The sequence below is a fragment of the Marmota monax genome, unplaced genomic scaffold (assembly GCF_021218885.2).
Source record: "Marmota monax isolate L192 unplaced genomic scaffold, Marmota_monax_Labrador192_F-V1.1 WCK01_AAM20220418_F8-fsc00129, whole genome shotgun sequence".
Lineage (NCBI taxonomy): Eukaryota > Metazoa > Chordata > Mammalia > Rodentia > Sciuridae > Marmota > Marmota monax.
The window spans coordinates 2,552,962-2,578,588 of NW_026693811.1; the positions used below are offsets into that span (position 1 = coordinate 2,552,962).

Here is a 25,627-nt window from a genome sequence, read left to right on the forward strand (position 1 = left end):
TTAATTTCCTTTTTCTTCAAGTTTCTTATAGGAAAAATAAACCTGAATGGTAAAACTTATAGATTATAGTAACCAAAAATACTTTCTTGGAGAGTTTTTTTTTTTTTCCCATTCATTGCAATGGATATTTATTTTGCACCATATATATATATATATTTGCCACAAAAACATGGAATGGATTTACTTAAGTTCTCTGAATCTCATAAGTTGATAACATTTTGTTATCAATAATAGCCTACTTCTTAATTATTGAGTGGATTAGGCAAGACAGTTTTTATATAGTATTTAATTAATTTAATTAACCAAAATAAAAATGCATAAAAGTGAATTAATTGACTTTATCCAACATTTTTCATACTTAATGCTTTTGCCTATTGAAAGATGATAATTTGAAGGAATATAAATCTTTTATTCCTCTCATTTACCTGCCCTACTGCCATGTTAGCATGTTTTTGGTCACTAGGGTCTTATAATCCTTTACTTTATACAGAACTATCTATGGGTGTACCAGTTTTGTGTTGCCTTAGTTTGTATACTAGAAAAGGATATGAAGTCACTTGTTCATTTTATGTAGGTTGGCTGAATAGCCATCAGTTAGAATTGGCACTCTGAGTTGGTATCAGACCAATGATTCATAGGTGATAGTTTCTTTGAAGCTCATTAGTAGGCCTCTGAGGAGCTCAATTTTAAGTTCACTGTTTATTTGTCACATAGGGTTCTAGAAACACCTATCATGCAGGAGTGTCAAGATTCTAGGCATATTAAGTCATTTTAAAAAAGAGATAATATTTTGTATACCTAGCTACTTTTATTTTAATTTGGGTTTTTTGTAAGAAACTGTATTTTCTTGTTTTACTATTGATTTTCTTTTCGTATGCCAAATAACTCTGAATGTCAAGCTTATAATTTAATTTTAGGGTAATTTTTTCCAACTTTTCACAGTATTTACAAATGCAGTATTTTGCTTTGTTTTATTTGGAGGCTACTCATAATGAATAAAGGGGAGGGTGTTTGAACTGTTATACAAGTTTGACCCTATGAAAGGGGAAGAAGGGATGGTAGGATTACGCAGAAAAAGCCTCATACTGCAGGATAATTTTGATAATGTTTCGGCTACATTGATGGAGAGTCCATGAGCCAAGTTGCTCTTCAGAAAAATCCCTTTTGGGGGACAGGAATGGCTAAGTTCTAGTACCACTGTTGTGCTTAATCATTTGCTGGGATCTGCAGAGGGATGCATGGACCTGGTGTCAATGCTCAGTGGATCCAAAAGTGTAACAGCTGGAAGTTGTGAGCCAGTTGTTCCCAGCAGCATGTTCTTTAGAAGGAAGATCTGAATTGGGCAGCTCCATGATCACACAGTTACATAGATTATTTTATTTAATCTTATTACCAACTCTGATCACTCATTCCTGAGCAGAGATTGAGAGGTTCAAATAACTTTTCCTAGGTTGCTTAACTAGAAAATAATAGATCCAGAAAGGTTTCTGAATCCCCGGTGTTTCAAGTACTTAAATCCCCACACTATACTGAATGTATGCATACAGTGTAAAAAAATCTGCTAAACTTTGTTTTGTAACTTAAGTAAATTATTTTCACAGTGTTTCATGAGTCTAATTGTAAATGTCTAATTACCTTTTGTCATATTACTTTCTAAAGTTTGATTTGTTTTTATTAAGGCATATATGTTTAAAATTTGTGGCTTTAATTTTGATTCATTGTCTTCACTTGTCAAAAAAGTACGTTACGCTAGTTTCACCCATCCCCCTTTTCTCCCAATATATTAAAGTTGTACCACAGATCTCTAGCTACAGTAAGCAATTCTCTGAGGATGAAGAAAGAAAATGTACATACACATAGGAATTTCTTTTCCAGAGCTAAAATTGACATTTTATAAATAATTTCCGTGTTGCAAACTTGAGACTAAGAAATCACAGCAATTCAGTGATATGCATTTGGCATGAGTCAGTTTTAGTTCTTAGAGCTTTTCATTGGAAATGGCATAAAAAGTAAGATATCTCTGAATTTTTTATGCTGTGGGCTTACAAGAGACATAAGATGTTTTTCTCTTATAGATGTGTGGCAGTGCATGGCAGCAGAAGTAACAAGCTGGTCACAAACCCCTAAGTAGTACTTCCCAGGTCACATGCACTCTTTAATTTTTAAAGAATCCAGAAACAAACTAAGCATTTGATAACAGGTCATTGCTAGGTGATAAAGGGTATTTGATATGGGGTGTTGTCTTTCTCTCCACACCTCTCATTTTTAGAGACTTTATATGCTGGTAGACTATAGCCTAACTGGTAACTGAATTTTATTTCACCACCCTCCCTTCTTTTGAGTGTTTGCATTGATTTTTCAGGTCTTAAAATTTTTCTGGTAATTTCACTTCATTTTACATGTATTTATAGTGAGTTTACCTGTAAGGTTATGGAAGATTGAGATTGTTTAGGATTTTTTAAGCTTAAGAAAAGGATGAGAAAGGCAGCGAAGCACAACAGACACTAGTATGGCAATATGTAAATCAATGGATGTGTAACTGATGTGATTCTGCAATTTGTGTATGGGGTGAAGGTGGGAGTTCATAACCCACTTGAATCAAAGTGTGGAATATGATATGTCAAGAAATTTGTAATATTTTGAACAACCCACAATAAAAAATTTAAAAAAAAAAGAAAATGAATTCATTATAATTTCTTGAAACATTGAGGCTACTGTATTTTAAACACTTCTCATGATCACTGACTTCAATATAAATGGAACTGGAAATGCCACAGAAGCCAACTAGTGGGGAGACTGGGGAGGGAGGAAGAGAAAGAGACAGAAAAAAATTATAGTAACTACTGCCATAAGTGTGTATACATTTTTCTTTAAAAATCTTTATGTTAAACTAATTTGAAGAGTTTTGCTTAAAAATAGCTTCCTTTAGAATATGAAAATAGGGAACTATAGATTGATGCTTTAGAAATTTAGTGTTTCAAATGACCTAGCGGTTGATAAGAACACATGAATTTAAAAATAAATAGCATATACTATGAAAGAAGCCAAAAAAATTTAAACGAAATTTGAAAATAATTAAAGTTTTAAGCCCTAAACCAGATTTGTCATTGACATGAAATGATAGATTTTTGTCCCTTGGGTATGCTTGAAATAAACATGGAACTCAGTATTGTTTTTAAAACTATTTTGCTTTTATAAGCTAAGACAGATGTACAAAAAAGATGCAGTTTTTATTTTGTATTGGCAGCTTCCAAATATTTAGTATCTATTTCCAAGAGTTGCAATTAGTAAAGCAACCATGGTACTGAAATCTGCACATCCCACAAGCTAATTATATTTGCAAGGTCAGAGTGAATACATATTTTCAGAAAAATAAAGGGTTATATAAATATGTGTCTTCTACTTGGCTGTTATATCACAGTTTGTTGATCTGGAGTATAATGTGTACAATTCACAAATTTGTCTGATAACAGAAAGTGGTGTGTGATTGTGTTTATTTTACTAACCAGTATATTCACAGCAATCACTTCCAAATATCTCTCCAGTAAAGATGTGTTAATTACAAAACAGACAAGGTCTTCTATTATATTAAAGCTACTAACAAGAAGACAGCAGGAATCACACATGTAAATAGCATCATCAACCCCTATTTTAGTCCTCTGTTTTGATCTGTGAGTTGCGCATAGACCAAAGGTGCTATTAAAGACTGAGTGTATGAAATAGGCAGCATTATATGAACAAAATTTATTCAACAAGAAAACAGACCTTTAACATGAATTTAACAAGCCTGAGAAATTATAAACTATCATATGCTGCAGATTCATGCAGTGATAATAAACAAAAAAGGAAAGTAAGAGGTTTCCCTAAGCTAGCCAAACTGCTAATGGTTTTGTTATAAGCTGTCTACTGTTGCAGTGACCTCTGAAAAGTCTCAAGGCACTTGTACCAGAAAAAATTAAATGGTCAGGCTGGTAAATAGAGATTCAATGTGGTGTACAGGACTTCATTATGGGAAGGAATTTTTAAAGCATCACAACACATTTCAGAAATTATTTTTCATAGTTTAGCTTGGAGGTTTCTGTTATTACGTAATAAGGAGATAATCTTTGTGCAGAGAATTTGATTAAATTACTATTTGAGATTTACAAGACAAACTGAACTAGTTTATATAAACTTCAAATGAACTCTTTAGGAAATTCATAAAGCTCTAAGAATGGGTTATTCCTCCTTCTTCCCCAGATCTTAATTAATTCTTGGGGGTTCTTTGTTTAGTATGTTGCATCTAAGATTTCTCTTCCTAAACATGGAGTGACCATTTTGCTGTCATTCTGTTGCATCATGCTGTAAATACACAAACAGAGAGAAATGCCTTCAGCTTATACACACCTCCAAGTGCTCACTAGGGCTTTTTCTTGAATCTTACTTACTGTGCATAATTAACACCTTTTTTGCCCATTGCTCATTAGTGCACTGGACATTAATGAGTCTATTTTGATAGGTTGCTCTAAAGGAGAAACCCGCTTACTTTCACAGCAGAAGCAGCAATTATAAAATTGTAGAGAAATTAAAATGTAGACTATATTGCCATATTTATATTTTTATTGCATGCTAAATCTAATTTTGGTTTGCAGGTTGTTGAACACGTTAGTTTCCTTAAGACAGTTGCTATAGTGATGGCAGCAAATTTCCTTCATCTTCCTGTAATCATTTCTATTGGCTATCATATTGCTGCTCAGGAATGGTCAATCTGAACATGTCATTTCACATAGGACATCATTTATTAGTTGAACAGTATATTAAAACCTTATTTTTTCTAATTTCTTTGTAGAATTTTTAAAATTTCAAGTTTTTTTTTAACAGATCATGCTATCTATTTATTTCTTATTTTCATTTCCTGTTCACAAAGTTTCACACCTGCTTATAATATTCCAGAAAAATACAAAAGACTTTTGCATGTAAAATAGCTCTCTGCTGTTTTAGTTTGAAAACATTCAGTATAAAAAACTAAGCATTTTGCTGTGATACATAATGAAATTTTCATATTTTGTCTGTTTTTCCCCTACAAATGATTGAACTGAATTATTAAAATAGAATCATAAAACAATTAGACCAAAATGATATTTACCATTAATAGTTAGGGGTGCTGATTTTTAATTATGTATTTGTTTACCTTGTATACCTGTCAGAATGGTACCTTTCCCCTCCTTTGCTCACATGCTAACTTGATCTTATGTGTTTTTAGTACAAAATATAAGAAAATTTTACTCCAGTGAAGTTTTCTTAAAAACAATTGTTTGATTTTGTTTGTTTATTATTTATTTATTTTTTATATTGGGAATTGAACCCAGGGGACACTTAACCACTGAGTCACATCCCAGCTCTTTTTTTTTTTTTTTAGAGACAGGGTCTTGTCAAGTTGCTTAGGGTCGCTAAGTTGCTGAGGCTAGCTTTGAACTCACTATCCTCCTGAGCCTCTGGGATTATAGGCATGCACCACCACACCTGGTCTGGATGTTATTTAAAGTATGTCTGTACCTGTTTTTATTATGTGTTATGAAAAAAGGAAATACATTAAAACATTAAATATAGGAAACTTAGACCATATTCACATATAAATGTGAAAGTTAAGTCTAGATAAAGGTTATTGTATAAAAAGGAAAAAAAGTTTACAAACTATTAAGTCATTCATGTTTTGGGAATGCTTGCTTTTATTTTGAGGCAAGAGAAATCTCTGGGAAAATTTGAACTAGAAAGAAAAGCAAAATTCAAAGTTAATTTTTTTAGGCCAATTGGGCAGAGACCTTAGACTGATTCACTTGTCATAGTTTTGGGTATAAGTTTATACCTTTGTAAATATAATATTTTGACTCTTCAGCCTTGTTAGAAATGGTGATTTTCTTTCTTTAAATCTTATTCTTTAGCCAAAGCATGTAGAAATATTTACTATATGATTTTTAGATTTTCGTTGCTTTAATCTGAAAACATTATTTTTAATCTCTCATTATGTTTAAACAATAATTGTACAAATGAGAGTGAATCTAGTTGATAGTAGATTTTAAAACATTAGTTTATCTCACTGGGCCTGGTGGCACATGTTTGTAATCTCAGCTACTTAGGAAACTGAGGCAGGAGGATTCCAAATTCAAGTCCACCTGGACAGTTTAGTCAGACTGTGTCTACTGGGGATGTAGCTCAATGGGTACAATCCCCAGTACTGGGACAGGGGGCAGGGCTGGCATATTTCAGTTATTGAACATTTTAAAAAGTGAATCTGGAAATAATGTCCTGCTCTAAAACTGTGCTGTATGACAAGTGTATTGAGTTAAATTTCCTTAAAGAGGCAATCTATTCTAAAGTCGTATGTGTTCACCTAAAATTTGATGCTATTTTAAAGTTTTAAGAAGGGCTGGGGCTGTAGCTCAGCAGCAGAGCACTTGCCTAGCATGTGTGAGGCACTGGGTTCGATCCTCAGCACCACACGAAAATAAACAAATAAAATAAAGGCATTCTGTCCATCCACAACTATTAAAAAATTAAAAATTAAAAATAAAAAGTTTCAAGAAGTTCTTTTAAATCTATAATAATGACCACAGAATGACACAGAATAGTATATGATTCTGTCCCTTACTAAGAGCTAACAGATGATATCATGTAAGAATTTTAAAACTTTCTATAATTAATTACCAATTATTAATTTCTGTACTGTGAATTTACAGCCACATCATTGAATACCATGATCCTAGCTTAAAGCGGTGATGACCTTGGTTTTCTTACATTGTGCCTCCTCTGTTGACAGTGGCTTGGACATGTAAAGCCATCAGACAAGATATAAAGTCTTTCATAGTCACAAGAAGTGAAAGGTATCTGACTAGAAGAGAATACATGGGCAAGTGCCTGGCTGGCTGCAATTTTATTGTCATTTCAAGTACTGTGGTAGTATAATTGATGTGACAGGGCTGGGCTTTGTATGTAGTCCCTTAGCTTGTGCTCACTTTCAGTTTTAGTTTCTCTGTCATTCATTTTGATTAGTTAGAATTTAGGTGACAAACATGCACACCCATGAAGGCTGTTTGGTGTAAGTTTAGTTAATGACGTATTTTAATAATAAAGATGCAAAGTTAACATTTTTCTTTACTGCTTCATGAAAATTGCAATAATTGGTGTCATCTTACATTACAAGATAGAGGGTGGTGTGCTGATGGCACAATCAGCAGGAGGTTCTTTTTATTAATATTATAATTAAATGATTTTCTGGAAATAGGCCAGAAACAGATGCAAGTTGATCATGCCTTGTCCACTGTTGCTTGGCATCATCACTTGTTTTTTTAAAAGAATTGACTTGACACCTTGTTTTTACAGGTTGTTATTGATGCCTTCAGATTGATCAATGCTAATATGATGGTCTTAGGACATGAACCAAGACAAACAACTTCAAATCTGGGTCACTTGAACAAGCCATCTATCCAGGTAATGGCTCTATTTGATAATATGAAATGTATGTAAAATGATAATGTATTTTAAAAGTATAAAAACTCTTTTACCTTTTTCAGACTTGCAGTCATTTTAAGATCTTAATTCTTCGCGTTTTTACTTTGTTTGCAATTAGTTTTTTTTTATTTTAAAAGAGAATTATATGAATATTATTTTAGAAGTTATATTTGTTCATACATGAGTCAATTTTTAGTAAGATCTTTAAAGTTTTTACCATATGTAAGCATTTGGGAGCATAGCAGAGCCTTTAGATTAAGAATATCTTAGGTATGGTTAACATTATAGAGAAGAACCCATAAGAGCTTTAGGTAGAAGGTATCGGCCACCACAATTGATTGGTTTGTACACATTTCTCATAGCAGAAAATAATGGGAAAACTGATACATATTTAAACAAGCCTCTAGAAAACAGTTTGGAATTGTGTCTACTGGGGGTGTGGTACTGGGTGTTGAATTCAGGGCCTCATACATGCTAAGCAAGCAATTTGCCACTGAGGTACATCCCCCTAGCCCTTTTGTAAATTCTGTTTTGAGACAGGGTCTGGCTGAGTTTTCCAGACTGTGCTCAAACTTGCCATCCTCCTACCTCAGCTTCCTGAGTTGCTGAGATTGCACTGGGGTATCACTATACCCAGACCCAGTAACAATTCTTAAATAATACTTAAAATTTCCAACCTTTTTGGTTTAATCTTCATCTTTAAAATAACTGCTGCAAAACACAATATTACTTTCTATGAGAGTTTATAACTTATTTTATCTAATGATATCAACCACTGTTATTGGAGTTATTGGTATTCAGACAGTTAATATCCTCTTGAGTGATTAATGTTTTCTTTGTCAATGAGACGAGTCGTTTACTTGTCTCATTGTTTGAATACAAATTTTCATTGTCTGCAAAAATTATTTTAAATGTGCCATATAGCCTATGTCTGTATAGTTAATTACTTCTCTAAAGATTAATTAAAAGAACAAAAATAACACGTTTGGTTAAATAGAACACATAAGACAAAGACATAGGAGTTATTGCTGTTCCCCTTCTGACACCTCGTTCTTCTATAAGGTTGTCTTTGGGGAATTGTGGCTTTAACAGTTAACCATGGTTAAGTGTTGGTTACACTTTGATAACTTGGTACTTTTAAACACTTGATTTTGTAGCAACCACTCATCCGAAATCTTCATCAAAGTGAAATGTTTTGTTTCAAAGGATTGAGGTGTGTTGCTTTTGAAAAAAAAAAAAATTTTTTTTTATAACTTAGGGAAGATTACAGAATATAATGAGTATGAAATAAGCTACCAGTGATTTTGATTGGGGATAGACAAGCCCATACTTGTATGTTCCAAGAGAATATATTATTGGACCTGTTTAGCTTGTGATAATGACCTTTCTTATAAACTCCCATCAAGTCATACTGCTTCATTATTTTTTATAAAAGGTTAAGTAGCATCTCCAATCCAAAATCATTGTGATTACTGGTATTTTCTGCCAGAAGTTTTTCCTAATTGTAAGTCAACAGCCACCTGTTGCAGATTTCTTTCTTTCTTTTTTTTTTTTAATAAAACACTGCTTTTTAACCTTAAAAATTGAGTTAAATCAATATTAAAATCTGTTTTACTCTATACCAGTCCACTTATATTTTTAACCCTTAGTTATAGTCTTAGTTTGGTGAACTTTATGAGACAGATTCTGAATGTGAGTTAAACCACCTATGTATATATAATAGCTACAGCATCAATATTTTTCCTTTCATTTTAGTTTGTTTTGCCTTCCAATTAGAATCTGTAGATATATTTATTTCACAGTTTGTATAGCGCCCATCAGAATGACATCTAGCTGGGTGCATTACAGTTTTAAGACAATTTCAATACAAAAACACACAAATGGGATCAAGCCAGAAAATGACTGAATAAAGCCATACCTTAAAAAACTTTCTTATTTTTCTAAGACACACTAAAAAGAAAGCAACCCAAAAGAGCTTGAAGTAAATGGTAATGACCATAAAATAATTTTAATGTAATATTAGTGAAATCTTTAACATGGGGATTAAAAGCTTTTCAGAAATGCCTTTTATTTTCAAGGGAAAGTTAGCTGGTGCTCTTAAGCGAATTCTCAAGTAGTAGGGGTAGAAGTCTGAAAGCAGCTGTTAGTACACGCTGGCGTTCACTAATGATTTTCTAACTCTATTTCTTTACTGTTATACTTAAAGTGGTAGGGGAGTATTATGATTACGTGTATATTACTTAAGGAAAGATCAAAATATATTATGAAAGAGATTATAAAATAAGATATACAAATTCTTCATTTTGTAAATATACAATTTTATAAACTGTGCCTGTGTATTTACACCAAAACATTAGTATTGATTACTTTTAGGTGATAGAATTATAGAATTTTATTTTCTTGTTTTTCCTTGTCCATACTTCTTAAACTTTCTACAGTGAAACAAAAATATTTTTAGAGTTTTTTTCTTTTGCCATACTGGGATGGAATCCAGGGTGCTCTACCACTAAGCTACATCTGTAAGCCTTTTTTTTTTTTTTTTTTTAATATATTGACACAAGTTCTTACTACGTTGTCCAGGCTGGCCTCAAACTAGCATACCTTCTGCCACTGCCTGGGATTATAGGCATGTGTAACTACGTCTGGATCCAGTATTCTTTAAAAAAGCATCCTGCTTTAAAATATTATAATTTTTTTTGAGATGGTCTTGCCAAGTTGTCCAGCCTGGCTTCAAATTTGTCATCCTCTATCACAGTTTTCTGAGTAGCTGGAATTTCAGGTGTGTGCCACCAATCCTGGCTAGAAATTGTTATTTTTAAAATATTAGTGATAATGTTGAAGTAGCTAATAGGCAGATTTTATTTACACTTTCATGTGTTATAAAGGAGAAGCTATTAATCCTGGTAAAGAGGGAAAAGTTTTAACACTTATATAGTACTATAGGCTTCTGTATAAATGTGTAAGACTTTATATTGTTTTGTACTCGGAATATTTACTGTTGTTAAATGTTTAGAATTAAGAGTGTTAATAAACATTTATTTTGGTAACTTAATTTGTAGAACTACTCCATTAAAAACTGTTCAGACATTTCAGATAAAAGTGTTGCAATAAATCTGAAGATTGTCAGACTCACGTAATTTAGAGAATGTTGATGCATAGATGCATGTGCAAGCATTTTGAGCTTGTAAGTATAGGGCTTTTAGCTCTCAGTACAGTTGCATTGTGTAGTAGGGTTAAGCTACTTGCATACATTATTTTGATAATTATTAGATACACCATTGTAAGACAGTTGCCCAGGAAACTGTTGTCGTTTTGTAGATAAAGCAACTAAGGCCCAGAAAATTGAGTTGTTCCTAATTCAGTCACTTAATATAAGAACTGATGGTCATAACCACATCTTTTAATTCTTTTATATAATAGTTGAGAATCTAATTAATTAATTTTGGCATAGATAATGTGTCATATAGTTCAAGATTCAAAAGACCTAAAAAGGCATTTAGTAAAAACTTTCCCTTCTGATTTTACCTTCTGCAACCCAGTTCTCTACTATGGAGGCAACCACAAAATATGTTTTGTTTTTTTTATGAGTTGTTCTATTTATATATAGAAAGCTTCATTTTAGAATGTGATTCAATGGATATTGTTTAGCACCATATTTCCAGTTTATTAATGTAAAATAAGGCAAACAAATTTATCTTTAGATGAAGCAGATATTTTTAAGAGCATATAGTGTTTCAAGCCTATCAAGGACCAATTGCTTATATATAATTCATAAGCTGTGTGTTTTATAATGCTTTCCACAGCAGGGAGTGTATAGAGGCATAATTAGAAGTAAACTGGCCATGTGCAGTTTACTTTACATGAGACCATTTACATGAGACCAAAAAGCTCACAACGATTTTCTCTGATTTGTGATGAATTCACTGGAGTACACAGCAGATGAGCAAATAAAATTAGAAGACTGTGTATATCATTTGATTTAAAGTTAAATTTGTTTTATCTTTAGTCTTTTAATTCTGTCTGTGTTTGTCTTATTACTTTTATCTAAATAATTTAATTGAAAACCAAGAAGGTAGTGCCTTCAGATACCAAATTGTTTATTTTAGCAGTGTAATTACTATCTAAAATGTAGACCTGTTTGTCTACCATGTTGGCTTTTGTGTATATATTTTGGTCACAATTGTTACTTGATACATCACCACATGGAATTGGGCAGATAATGCATTACATAAAGGTGCTTGGATGAAGGGACATTCAATCTGAGCTCCACTCTCCAGCCAGACTGTCTGCTTACAGAATTGGGCACATGTTTCTAACTCTCTACACGGAAGATACACCTCATATAATACACAAAGATAAGTTTAGATTAAAGATCTATACAATGTAATATTTTCATGCATTGAAATTTAATTCACTTTGAAATGAATAAGGATTTAATAGATATTCTTAATTTCTTCTTCTCCTCCCCCCTTCTTCTTCTTCCTTTTTCTTCTTCTTCTTCTTGTTCGCCTTCTCTTTAAAAACAAAACAAAACAAAAAACACAACCTAATAGCACAATTGATAAATGGACAAATGAACTAATAGACACTTCTCAAAAGAAGAAATACAAATGGCCAATAAATATGTGAAAAAAATGTTCAACATTGTTAGCAGTTAGGGAAATGAAAATCAAAACTATACTGAGATTTCATCTCATTCCAATTAGGATGGCAGCCATTGAGAATACCAACAATTTTAAGTGCTCAAGAGTATGTGGAGATAAAGGAACACTTTTACACTATTGGTGGAATTGTAAATTAGCACAACCACTATGGAAATCAACATGGAGGTCCTTAAAAGACTAGGAATGGACTCACCATATGATTCATCCATAGCACTCCTTGGTGTTTATCCTAAAGAATTAAAGTCGTCATAATGTAGCAATAAATGCATACCCATGTTTATAGCAGCACAATTCACAATAGCTAAACCATAGAACTAGACAGTATGTACATCACTAGATGATGGATAGTGAAAATGTGCCCAATGGAATTTTACTCAGCCATAAAGAAGAATAAAAAAATTGTGTCATTTGCAGGAAAACAGATGGAACTTGGGATCATTATGTTTAAACCAAACTCAGAAAATCAAGGATAGCATGTTTTCTCTCATTGTGGAAGCTAAAGAGGAAAAAGGAAAAGAAAGTTTAGGGTAGTAGGGGTCTCATGAAAATTGAAATGAGATCAATAGAATAGATGAAATAGTCCAGGAGGGAGGAGGGGAGGAAAAAGGAAAATAATGAAGAATGATATTGGCCAAATCATATTGTTAAACTGTGTGGATGACTGTGAATTCCACCATTAGGTATGACTATAATGTACCAATAAAAAAATGTGGAAAAAATCGGGATTCTACATTAAATGTAATAAAATGTAAAGCCTTTTCCTTAAAAAAAAAAAAAAAAAAGAACAAATGCACATGGAATCAGCCTACCTTACTGAAGATTAGAAGATGTGATGTGTAAAGTAGATGTTGGGGGATCATTAAATGTTCACTTCCCTACTCCTTCTTTTTCTATCTCAGCACCATCTACACTGTAAAAATTCCATCAATCAAAGACTGGTGGTGATTTTGGTTAGCTTTGTCTGTAGATTCTTGACTGTTTTTCCCAAAGCCTTTTTTTTTTTTTTAATACTTGTTAAAAATACTCCTAAGTTGTATTTCTGTATTTTCATCATTTAGACTGATAGAGGGTCCTGTAGGTCTCCCAGGATACTGTTTGAATCACAGTTGATCACTGTTGCTAGAGTTAGATACTTGGGCAGTTGTGAATTGATTTTAGCACATCCAGTATCATTGTTTTTTAATATAGCTATGTCATTAGCTTACATTTTTATTATAATTGATTGGCCTATTTGTCTTAAGAGACAGAATATGGTAAAAAAAAAAATTCTGGTTAGTAGATTGCATGTCACTATATAAGAGCATGAGCAAGAAAAACAGTAAAGAATAAAATATACACTGTTAATTTGGAGATGTGCCTGAACACATTATTTGAAACGATAAAAGTTGAACTAGGAAATAAAATCCAGATTAATGTGGTTGAAGAAACACATGCATTTTTACGGCTTTTTAAACTTTTGAAATACAAAGAACCACCAGGTATTACATCTGACTTAAAAGTTATAAATAGGTAATTAAAACTTAGATTGTGATGAGATCAGACCTTATCTCTAAGTCTTCTCAAGGCTATCAAAAAAATTGAATTTCTGAGGCTCTGTATCATGCTTTAAAAATGTGTCACCCATTCCATTAAATTTCACTTTACTTCTAAACCAGAAATGGTGGCGCATGTAATCTCAGCAAGTTAGTGAGGCCCTGTCTTGAAAACTAACAAAAAACTTTCCTCAACTTGTGGTTGAGAAAAATGTTTTAATTTAAGATAAAATACCCTTTTTAGAAGATGATAAGAGTATTGTGTATAGGATATATCAATAATTTTAAATATTTTATTTATTAGATGAAAAATATTAAGTTATCCTTTTTTAAATCATTTATGTAGGCCTTAATTCATGGACTGAACAGACATTATTACTCCATCACTATTAACTATCGGAAAAATGAACTGGAACAGAAGGTAAGTTTAAATTTTTGTCTTAGAAGAGCAAATCATCTTTCACACCATTTAGACTATTAACTGGTATATGGTTTAAATTTGATTTCTTTACCTGTTCTGCTGTTTCCAAATATTTATTTTGACTCCTGATGAATTATAACATAAAATAAAGAAATATTTTATTGAAAGACTTGTTTTTCCTTAATTGGTAGGTGCTGAAGTGAGAGAGGAAGTGGAAAATGAAAGTGTTCAGTTTTGTTTCATGATAAATTAAAAATATATTTCCGTTATTTTTGTGGGGTTTCTGATTAATTTATCATCTCTGATAAAGTTGACTTTTATAATTCTCTTACTAAAAATGTAGCTTTTCAGATTTGCTAAGAATAAATTGTCATTGTAGATTTTGATGTTTATTTTTTTAAGTATTTTTTAAAATTGTAGATGGACACAATATCTTGATCTATTTATTTTTATATGGTGCTGAGGATCGAACCCAGTGCCTGATGCATGCGAGACGAGTGCTTTACCACAGAGCTATAACCCCAGCCCTTGAATATATTTATGGTAAATTAAGGAGAGTAAAGAAACAGCTTAAGGTTTTCAAATATTTCAAACTAGATTCTTGTCCCTTTTAATACAGTTTTCAAATGTGATTACTTTTGAAAAATGCCAAACATCTTGATGGTTTAAATTCTTTTGTTTATGTCTGCTATTAGAATTATTTCTAGTATAATTTTTCTCATGGTTAATATCAAAATTTAATTCTGCTTGGTTTTTTGTTTGTTTTTTTTTTTTTTTTAAATTATAATCTGAACCACTTTCCCCCCTTTACTATTACAATTAGTCTTGTACTAAATTAGCTTCTTATATTTCTCTCTGGGAAGGACAAAAAAAATGTTTTTTTAAGAACACTGAATTTCCTATGAATAACTAGTGAGTTTTGGGAACTATAGCCATTTTGAAGTACACACATGATAAGAATTCAGTAACAAACAAGACAATTAGTACTTGAAACTGTTTCTCACAAAGGTGTTTACTGGAGTGGGTGGGGGGCATCTGGTTTATGGACAGTGGGAAGGAGAGTTAATTGTGCTGTCCACACATCTATCCCCTCTTTCAGTATGTCATTTCCATCTTTAATCTCATTTCTAAATTGGAGGTAAAGAATATGCTATATTATGTTTTTTTGGTGGGGGGAGGTTGCTTTTTTATATTTAAGTTTCGTAAACCAAGGCCCAAAGCCACCCATACACTCACCTAAAGGACTTAGATGTTTGAACATAGTAATGAATGAGGGGAACAAGAGACCAGTTCCTCTTTGACAGGAGGGAACCCTATAAAGCTGTCTTCTAACTGCTTGCATTTGTCACAAAGTTGTCTCCTGCTGTGATAGATTTACTTGATTGCTTGAAGTACACTTTCAAAACTTATTTTCAATTTAATGGAATAATTACAGGTTGTGAAAAAGGATTCCACTCAGATTCAAAGTGAAAAATTCACCTAGATACATAAATATTTTATCAATATAATATCTGTCATGCATCTATTTGGTAATATCCAGTTAATCTCTCTCTCTCTCTCTCACACACACACACACACACACACACACTCACACTCACACTCTTAGATAAATTAATTACTGCCATGTTTATACTCTTAATAACTCAGATCAGCTCTTCTCATGGTAATAAAAGCCTGCCTTTATTCTTATTCATCCAACCTGTATACTTAACCCCAAGCCTTACCTGGCTGTCCCATTGTAATCTTTATGCAGTCATTGTCAAGATGTCCTTTTGCTCTATTGAAACTTTCTTTGTTTGCTTTTGTAGGGGTAGCAAATCCAATTCTCAACATTAATTATGGTTAACTTTATAGCATACATAGTTGTAACTATAAAAAAATTTCTTAAGTAGTAAATAAATGAAAGTAAAGAACCCAGAAAGTAAAAAACTCATGGTGGATGAAAACTAGTGTTAAATACTAGAATAAACAGTATTTATGTTAATAATCATGCAAAAACAAATGAAAATATTTTGTTTAGGTGAAAAAATTTACTTAAGTATCTATTTTCTAGAACAGTATCAGTGGAGAACATGGGAAGTAATCAAAGACATTGAAGTTACCTGTGTGGGATTTACTACATTCTTCTATTAACCCTGGGACCATAAGAAGGGAATGAGGGAGGTTTCTGTCTTGAAAAACTTCATAGGTGATTTTGTCATACATGTTATTTTCCAGAGTAAGATAAATTATCACAAATAGCTGGAGACCTCTAAACAAGTTAGTGTGATTTTCCTAAATTGAGCCCATACATTTTCAAAAGTATGTCTTTGGATCTTTTGGGAAACAGGGGGTTGTAATCAGGGGCACTCTACCACTGAGCTACATCCCAGTCGCTCAGGAGACTGAGGCAGAAGGATCACAAGTTCAAAGCCAGCCTCAGCAAATGAATGAGGCTTTCAGCAACTTAGCAAGACCCTATCTCAAAATTTAAAAAATAGGCTGGGGATGTGACTCAGTGATTAAGCAATCCTGGGTTCAATCCCTAGCACTAAAAATGAAACAGAAAGAAAGAACGAACATGAGTCCAGTTTGAGAAGCATTGATATAAGGTGTTTAATTTCATGATCACTTAATATAGAGCCCAGCCCCAATTTGTTGATATGATTACAAACTAGACAAATCTGATTTACTTCACAGCTTCATGACTTACATAAGTAAAGTTTTATGTTTTTAAATTATAGATGGAATGTTAGAATTTGAAGAAATCGTTGTGATTAGTATAAGCTTTTAATTCATAGGTATATAAACTGGGCTAAGCAACTTAGTGAGACCCTGTCTTGGGGGAAAAAAAAGAAAGAAAGGGCTGGGGATGTAACTAAGAGGTAAAGCACCTCTTGGTTAAATCTCCAGTACACCCTGCCCCTGCAAAAAAAAAAAAAAAAGACTGACACACAGTCAGTAAGTGGGGCATTTTATTTCCTTACCTTGGCATTTGAAACCCGACTACATGAAAAATTAGCAATTCTGTGTATAAAATAAAAATTTAATTTGTCCACTCAAACAAGATACCTATTGTTTGTTATTATTTGATATTGTTTAGAATCTAGACCCTGATGATCTTTTTTTAAAAAATTATTTATTTATTTATCTATCTATCTATTTATTTATAGTTTTAAGTGGCCACAACATCTTTGTTTTATTTTTATGTGGTGCTAAGGATCGAACCCAGTGCCTCATGCATGTTAGGCGAGCATTCTACCCCTGAGCCACAAACCCAGCCCCCGATGATCTTGAAAATAACAAGGCAGAGTCCCTGCCCTTTTGATTTCCCTTTCGTGGGAGAGAAATGCAGTAAACAAGTAAACAATAATTTCAGGTGTTCACATTACAGTATAGCAGATTTTAAAAAGAAAGTTTTATGTTTAAGACAGCATGGGATGGCTTGTTTAGATAATGTGGTTAGGGAATCATCTGTCTTTAAGGAAGAGAGTAAGGTAAGCCCAGCAAAGATGAGAATCACCTTCTAGGTAGGACAGCAAAAGCCAGGGGTTGGAGTACTCTTTAAATTATTATTATAAATTTAGGAGAATTCTAATAGGAATTTATTTGAATTCATTAATTCAAAAAGATTTTGTGAATTTTCTCAAGTCAAGTGAAGGGGGAATATCCTTCAGGCAAGAAAATAATTTCTTTTTCTTTATATTTTTTAGATGCTGCTAAATTTGCATAAGAAGAGTTGGATGGAAGGTTTGACACTTCAGGACTACAGTGAACATTGTAAACACAATGAGTCGGTGGTAAAAGAGATGTTGGAATTAGCCAAGAATTACAATAAGGTAAAAGTTACTTCTAACATTAGTTTTTTTTTTTTTTTTTTTTTTGAAATATATATGATTAGATACCAAGCAACTATATAAATATAAATAGTTTAAATACAGAGGCCTGTTCTCTAGATCAGAGAGTAAATATTTGACTTTCAGGTCATTCAGTCTTTCCTAATACCCACTACTATTGTGCAAAAGCAGCCATACATAATATGTAAACAAGTGAATGTGGTTGTGATCATTAAAATAGGCAGCTGGCCAGCTTTGGCCCATGGGTTCTCTAGTTTGCCAGTCCCTGTTATAGAACATGTAATATAGTTGCACATTTGAAATGTCTTTATTATTCAGGGACAGAGAGTAAGGGAATGTAGAACAGAAACAACAGCTTACTACTTGCTGCATATATTTTGTTTTATGAATTTTCCTACTTTCCATTTGGTTAAAAAAATCCTATTAATATTTATTGGAAACATACTATGTGCCAGGTATCAGGGATATGGTAAAAATTAAGCCATACAAAATCTCTGCTATTCAAGGAACTTACTTTCTTTCATGTCTTTTGGAACCTAAATTCAACCCAAAATATATTTTCCAACTTTTTAGACCATACATAAAAAATAGTTTCCATTTTGACCCAGTAAATGTAAATGTTTATGAATGTATAACTTATAATGTTTTATGAATCAGTATTTACCTTTATTACATATGATACATTTTTTGTTCTTTCTCGTCAAACTCCATTTTATTCTGTTGTAATTGTATACATACATATCATACATTCAGATTCAGACTCACTAATGGATTGAAAGCCTGCATTTTAAAAAATCCCTTATACATTATGCAGTGTTATGTTTGCAAGTATTTATTGACTATCTCCTGTACAAGTTGAAGTGGAAAACTGAGAGCCTTGCTTCATTTATAGGAAAATAGGGACAGTAAGAAAAGTTTATAAGTAACCAGAGCACTAGGCAAAAATCTGTTCCATAACACCTTAGTATTCAAATGTCCATAGACCAGCTGGATCATCATCTTATGGGATCTTGTTAGAAATATAGATTCTCAGACATACTGATTTAGAATTTATATTTTAACAAAGGTATCCAAGAGATTTATATGTTCTGGAAGTTAGATATTGTACAAATTGCCATAGAGAAACACCTGAGTCAGGCGTGCTGGCACACACTTATAATTCCAGTGGCTAAGGAGGCTAAGGTAGGAGGATCCCACATTCAAAGCCAGCCTCGGCAACTTAGTGAGTGAGACCCTTTCTCTAAATAAGATACAAAAAAAGGGCTGGGGATGTGGCTCAGTGGTAAAGTGCCCCTTTGGTTCAATCCCTGGTGCCAGTGGGACTGGGGATGGGGTTGGACAGAGAGAAGCACATGAGAAGTTTTATAGGAGTTCAGAGGCTCTGATTTTCTGTTGTGATACTGTCCCAGGTTTCTCTCTTAGAAAACAACAACATTTGAACAAGGCTTTAAAGGATGAGTAAGTTTGGAAACATGTAGGAATGTACCCATAGGCAAAGTAAATATGGGCAATGCCTAGTAGATAAAAAGGTCATAGGGCATATCCCACAATTCTAATACTAGATATTATCTAAAGGAAATGAAATCAAATGTCAAAGAGATATCTATACTTCAGTGCTCATTGGAGCAGTATTCACAATAGCCAAAATATGACATCAAAAACATATGTGTGTATCAACAGATAAGTAGAAAAAATGAAGCACATACATAATGGAATACTATTCAGCCTTTAAAAAGAAGGAAATCCCATCATTTGCAACAGCACATTGAACCTGGAGAACATTATGGTAAATTGAATAAGCCAGGTACAGGCAGACAAATACCACATGATTTCACTTACATGTGAAGTCTAAAAAATTGGAACTCATAAGTAGAGCATACAGTCGTGATTAACTAGGATTGGAGAAATGTTGGGGGTAAAAAAGGTACGTGGAGGAGTATTTATGAAACAGTGTACTTGGCTGGAGTATATAGTACATGAGGGTGAGTAGTAGAGTTAAGTTTTTTATAGTTCTTAAAATCTAATAATAGTTCTGGGAATATCAGGATACAAATTACTTTTGATCAGAGGCATGATATGCCCAGAACCTGACGTTAGAAATATAAGTTTACAATAGTGTAGAAGGAATCCTTTAAGAGAAGATTTGAATGGGAAATTCTATTTAAGAGGAGTTTACTATTCACTATTACCAAACAAAAGGTACTGACTGTCTGGGTTAACTTAGTGACAGTAGGAATGAAGGCATTAATAGGCAGATAAACAAAACATGGTACTGGTTGGATAAGTCAGGTGAAAGAAGAGGGAGGAATCAAAGATGAACTCAAGATTTCCTGTCTAAATGACTAGAAGTATGTTGGTACCATTAATATTTTCAATTTAGATAGGAGTGAGGAAGGAGAGAGTTAATTTTTAAATAAACGGTCAGAAACGTGGGGCTAAAATTTAATAGTAAGGGCTGGAACTTAAGATTTCAGGGTCATAGTTTAAAATGACATAGGATATTACACCAAAATAAAATTTCCCTTTTAAATTAAACACTTCTTACCCCCAAAACCAAACTATTATCCAGGAGACAAATGTGTAAGATTTACAGAAGTGTAGCAATAAGTCTTTCAAGGTAATTCAGTTTTGAAATAAATCTAATAGGTTCTTACAAACTAAATTTTGGCAGAATTAGGTTTGGCTTTGAAGAACATACCCTTATTATAGTATTTCAACTGGAAATACTCACTTAGTGCTAGATTGTAGGTAAGTTATTTTATATCTTTCTAGTATTTTTCATGATGTGAAGACTAGATAGAGATAGTTTATTTTTTAAAATAGTTAACCTTTTATAAATAGAATGTTACAATTTATTATTCAGCAGACTGTAGGAATGATTTTTATTACATTACACATTTAAGTAAATTTGTATTGGTACCACTGCCAGGAAGTAACCTATTTATGGTTACTGCTGCCCGTCCACAGAAGTTTTTCCTATTTTACAGTTTTAAAAAATCTCTGTAGTACTCAAAAACTTGTAAGGTTTGGTTAAAAAATGAAAACAATGTGTAAGCTGTGATATGAAAGAGTCCAAATTTGGGAATGTAATTCCCTCTTTGATTGAAAGAAATACAGTGGATTTTTTTAGTAACACTTAAAATATAAAATGAAAGGCCCATGCTACCAGTTCTTCATAGTATTCTTTTTTAATTGGCTGGTGTTTTAAACTAAGGTAATTACTGTTAGATGCCAGTTAGGTCCTAAAGTGAAAGGTTAGAAAATAATTAAATTCCTATATTCCAAGTTTTCAATTTCAAGTCTAAATTCACCACACAGAAATTCTACTGGATTACTACTAATTTGATGTTTCTCGTTATTGAACTACAACACCCACAGCTCTGTTATTCCAAACCCCCTAATTTATTCATGCCAACATGCATCTGCTATTTTTTTAAATTTTGATAATATTTGATTACATTATTTGTAAATGAATGTGCAGGTGAAAAATGAATTGCAAAAGAGACCATTTTTGAAAAGAATAGCATTGAAGCAAAACTTGCCTTTTCCCCAAGCATATAGTTCCATAAATTCTAAGATTTAACAGTTTTTTAGATGGGTATATTGACCTACTTAGTAACCTGAAAGAAATTTTTGAATTTCATATAAAAAATTGAATTTTTTATATGATTACATATAAAACATGTAAATATGATTACAGTTCATTTACTGTAGTAGTCAGATAGGAAAATCTTGTTTTGTGTTAGTGTAATAAGATAAGAAAAACAAAAGAAGATATGAATATTGGGGGAAATAGGTCAGATCATCATTATTTGAATATGATACATTTGTAATCACACATAGAAATCCAAGAGAATAAGCTAGAGAACTTTGAGAACTATTATAATTAAGAATAAATGTAGGTAGTAAAAATATTAATCAGTTGGGCAAATGAGTTAGGAGACTCACTGAAGAAAGACAAATGGCGTTGATAACCTTATTAAGTAGTCAAAGAAAAAGTTAAAGTAGAAATACCTTTTAATTTAAATTAAAAAAATATTTTATAAAAATGTACTATTACTGTGTAAGTAGATAATAACATCTTTTAGAGGCCATCTTTTTAACTATTGAAATCAATATGCTCTCTTTAACAGGTTTAGTATGAAAAATAAAATTGTATAACAACATAAAAAGAAATCCCTACCCTATTTCCTTTTTCCCCTTTTTTCAAAGTGATCTCTATATAGGTCAGTATGTTGTGTTGGTAACAGTATCACCTCTAAGGTGGGAAACAGAGAATTCTATACTTAATGTAACTCCTGAATTTTTACGCTTTTGCCTTCAGCAAGTGTTATATCTAGGGTTGTGTTGGCTCAAAATGTCAATGCCTTAAATAAAATATAAAGGGATATCTCTTGTACTTCATGGGCAATATAAACCGTCAAAGTCATGCAAGACCCAGGTTCCTTCTTTCTGCTCCATTTGCCATGGATTAGCTTCCATCCTTAGGTCATCTCTTGCTTCATGGCTAGAGCTTTAGCTATCCCATCTAAGTTTTACATTACTGGCCCTGGGAGAATAGTTCATTGGTAGTGCACTTTCCTACCATGCATGAGGCTGTGGGTTCAATCCCTAGTGCTCCCACTCCTCCCAAAACATTCCTCTAAGTTTGACACAGCTGGAAGAGAAGGAAAAGCAAAACAGGGGTAAATTAGTTCCCTTTCAGGATTCTTCCCATAAATTTCTTCCCAGAAATTTTGATTATCTTTCACTGGCAGACTTTAGTCAAATGGACACATCTAACAGCAAGAAAGTCTATGTAATGTGGTCTTTTAGCTGGAAGCAAAGTTCTTTAGTAAAATCGGGGTTATGTTACAAAAGAAGAAGAAGATGGTTATTGGATAGATTTTGCCCTAGAAATTTTTCTCAAAAAGCTGAATCATAATTTCTGTTAAACACACACAAAGTATGTACATACACATGTGATCTTTATTTCACATTACTGTATGTCATTATATTTTAAAATTGAATCCCTGTATGATTTGCTTTTTTTGTTTTGGCTTGCAGTGCTAAGGATCAAATCTAGGGCTTCGGGGTGCTTCTGCCACCTTTAAATTAAACCAGATCTTTATTGGTTTCAGCCCTCAGTTGATTTTTTTTAGAAGTTTTTAGTAGTGCATCATAGCTATACATAATATTGGGGTTCATTTTGACAAAATCATATATTCATGGAATATAATTTGCTCCTTTTCAGATGTCAGTGCTTCCTTTTTTCTTCTCTCATCTCTCCCCCTGTTCCCTTTCCTCTACTCTACTGATCTTCTTTCTACTTTTTTTTTTGGTTTGTTTTTAAATGGTGCTTTATAGATATACATTCACTGTGGTATATTCTTATATGTATATAGCATGATTTTGTCCATTTCAGTGCTCTTTCTCTACTCCACAGATAGTCCCTCTATTTTCATGGGATCTGCTCTACCCACTTTTCCCCCCTTATTGTGCTATGGTTTCTGTGTATGAGAAAAAACCATTCGACCTTTAACTTTCTGAGTCTAACTTATTTCAGTCTTCCTATAAGATTTTTGTAAAGAATTTGTGCTTTTCAGTGTCACCTAATAATCTTGGGTTTTGCTTTATGATTATGATTATGATTATTATTATTATTCAAAGTGCATCATTTAAGAGTAATACTTTTCCCTAATTACCATAAAAGTTGCTTTGAGATCTAGATAGGATTGTGTTTAAGCCAAAGTTTCATTGCTTGTTGCCTGTTTGGCTAGAAACAAGTCAGCCTCTCTGAACCTTATTTTCTTATCTCAAAAACAAGGTTGTTGGGGGCTGTAGCTGTAGCTCAGTGGCAGAGTGCTTGCCTAGCATGTGTGAGGCCTGGATTCAATCCTTAGCACCACATAAAAAAACTAAACAAATAAAGGCATGCTGTCCACCTACAACTATAAAAAAATTAAAAGGGGCTGGGGTTATGGCTCAGTGGTAGAGCGCTAGCCTCACATGTGCGAGGCCCTGGTTTTGATCTTCAGCACCACATAAAAATAAATAAAAGTATCGTGTCCAACTACAACTAAAAATTAAAAAGAAAAAAGGTTGTTTTAAGAATTGGAAATAGTATGTGTGAAGCATCTGGCACATGATGGCTACAACCAGTTCTGTTGTTATTAATAGCATTCTTGACTCCTCCCTCTTTCCCCTACATCTGTCTAGTCAATCAGTAAGCCATTCTACTTACCAGGTTAATCCATGAGCTAAACTGCTTCTTTACAATCAACATCACTGATCCTGAGGGAAATGCAAATCAAAACCACAGTGATATATCACTTCATACCCCATAGCATGGCTATAATTGAAATAATGGAAAATAACAAGTGTTGCTGAGGATGTGGAGAAACTGGAACCCATATACATTCCTGGTAGGAATATAAAATGGTGCAGCCACTATGAAAAACAAATTGGTGGTTCCTCAGAAAGTTAAACCGAGTTACCCAGAAGTTCTACTCCTGAATATATGCACAAAAGAAGTGAAAATAGGTATTCATACAAAAATTTGTATATGAATATTTACAGCAATATTTATAATAGCCAAAAGATAGAGACATCCTAATGTCTATGAATAGATGAATGGATAAACAAATCATGATATAAATACACACATGTGCACACGCATATATAATATAATATTACTCAGCTATTAATAGAAATAAACTATACATACATGCTACACGTGGGTGGATCTCTAATACATGGGCAGCAAAAATGAAAGAAGCCAGGAATAAAAGGTCTCCTTATGTGATCCATTTATGTGATGTATCCAAATCCACAGAAACAGAAAACAGATTACTGATTGCCAGGGTGTTGGGCAAGGGAAGAGTAGGAAGTAATAGACTAAGTAGCTTTGCATTGGGATAGTGAAATGTTAGGGAATAGAGGCGATAATTATACATTACAAAGGTACTAAATGTTTTTGAATGTTTGCATTCTAAAATGGTTAAATTTTATGTTAAGTAAAATTTACCTTAATTTTTAAAACATAAATTGGTTCATGCCACTGCCTTGCTTTTAAAAAGATTTGATGACTGACTTCTGTTTGCCCTAGAATGAAGTCTAAACCTCTGTCGCTTTATCTCCTAACCACTGTTATATTATTGCGCTACTGAATAATTTGCAGTTCTTTAAACTTAGAATGCTCTTTCTTGCTTCCTGGCCTAAAGCACTCCTTGTCACTGTAGTGCCTTCCCATTCAGGGCTCAGTTTAACACTCTTGCACCATTGAGACCTTCATATCAACAATTTGGAATGCTTATTTATACTCCAATGTATCTCTGTTAAGCTAATTCTTATTTTTAAAATTTCTTGTTTTGACTTTAAGCCCTTTGAATTCAGCTATCAAGTCTCATTTTGTTTCTGGCACACTGACAGATAAATGGTAGATGCTCAATACATATTTGAGTGAATGAATGAAGGATGCAATACTTATTATTTAAGAAACTAATCATTAGGATTAACTGATCTTAACATAAACATATAAATTTTAAGGAGCTACTATGTGCCGTGCCCTCTAAAGGGCATCTTTTTTTCTTTAAAATCTTTTTTTGTACCAGCAGTTGTGAACCCAGGGACACTTAACCACTAATCTGCATCCCCAACCCCTTTTTATTTTTTGACACACAGTCTCACTAAGTTGTTTAGGGCCTC

General features: G+C 32.9%; 1 protein-coding gene across 2 annotated transcripts in view; it reads left to right on the plus strand.

Moving 5' to 3' along the window:
* Psmd14 (proteasome 26S subunit, non-ATPase 14) overlaps positions 1–25,627 on the plus strand; it is a 104,975-nt gene that overhangs the window by 71,969 nt on the left and 7,379 nt on the right. For both annotated transcript variants that reach the window (XM_046462276.2, XM_046462275.2), the window contains 3 exons: positions 7,360–7,467; positions 14,031–14,105; positions 17,798–17,923. In XM_046462276.2, coding sequence (XP_046318232.1) covers positions 7,360–7,467; positions 14,031–14,105; positions 17,798–17,923 — 309 coding nt within the window. The remainder of the gene's footprint in view (positions 1–7,359; positions 7,468–14,030; positions 14,106–17,797; positions 17,924–25,627) is intronic.